General features: G+C 50.4%; 1 protein-coding gene across 1 annotated transcript; it reads left to right on the top strand.

Moving 5' to 3' along the window:
* Positions 1 to 570: 570 nt before the first annotated feature.
* TM35_000261230 (putative receptor-type adenylate cyclase) lies at positions 571 to 873 on the top strand (the record flags this gene model as incomplete). Its single annotated transcript, XM_029027860.1, has 1 exon — positions 571 to 873. One exon carries the CDS (start codon positions 571 to 573, stop codon positions 871 to 873), a length of 303 nt encoding a protein of 100 aa, XP_028880737.1.
* Positions 874 to 1,017: the final 144 nt, after the last annotated feature.

Below are 1,017 nucleotides of genomic sequence, written 5' to 3'. Positions count from 1 at the left end.
TACTGCAACCAAGGTGGTCGGACTATCTACATGAAGCGTTTTGTGGAGGACTACCGTGCCGAGAGTGTGGATGATGGTATGTTGAGATTGTTGCAGTGTAATGCCTCGACTATTAACGTGCTTTCTCCCCTCANATAGGTCTACTTTTATCACTTCACTCTTCAACCAGCGCCGGTATTTGATTGATGACCTTGTGATTGGTGAGTACGGTGGTGAGTGCAGTGATATTGCTGCATCTCAGGGAGCGGTGTGTTACTGCAACCAAGGTGGTCGGACTATCTACATGAAGCATTTTGTGGAGGACTACCGTGCTGAGAGTTTGATGGATGATAGTATGAAGAGATTCTTGCAGTGTAATGCCTCGACTATTAACTTGCTTCCACCCCTCAGTGCTGTATCAATGATGATGACTGACTCTTCTGTGGCGGTAAATGCGACCCGTGCAATGCAAGTTGNGCGAGTGCTACTGCTGCATTACGTGATGACGGAGACCATACCTCAAAGCATGGTTTTAACATCAAGTCAGCTCTGTCAACTACGAATGGTGCACACGATAAACTACTTGCTTTTATGAGGAATATACGTGTTCATGCAGTTGCTGGCACAGTCACGGAGGCGATGTTGGATGTCCTGAATGTGACCTTCATTGACCCACTGTTGCTACATCAGCGGCTGAACAAGTTCAGGAAGCACGTAGTCTACCTGTCACCCACGGTGGAGCAGGAGCTGTTCGTGCTTGCGCAGTACCTCGGGAACACGAGTGATGCCTCTGCTGCCGCTGTGATCCGCTGCNATGAGGAGGATACGTGTTCATGCTGTTGCTGGCACTGTCACGGAGGCGATGTTGGATGTCCCGAATGTGAACTTCATTGACCCACTGTTTTTACAGCCGCAGCTGAACAAGTTCAGGAAGCACGTGATCCACCTGTCACCCACTGTGGAGCAGGAGCTGTTCGTGCTTGCGCAGTACCTCGGGAACACGAGTGGTGCCTCTGCTGCCGCTGTGATCCGCTGCGA

This window comes from Trypanosoma theileri (genome assembly GCF_002087225.1).
Source record: "Trypanosoma theileri isolate Edinburgh chromosome Unknown TM35_Tth_26_V1, whole genome shotgun sequence".
In the NCBI taxonomy this organism is placed as follows: Eukaryota; Euglenozoa; class Kinetoplastea; order Trypanosomatida; family Trypanosomatidae; genus Trypanosoma; species Trypanosoma theileri.
This window is presented reverse-complemented; position numbering and strand designations above follow the sequence as displayed.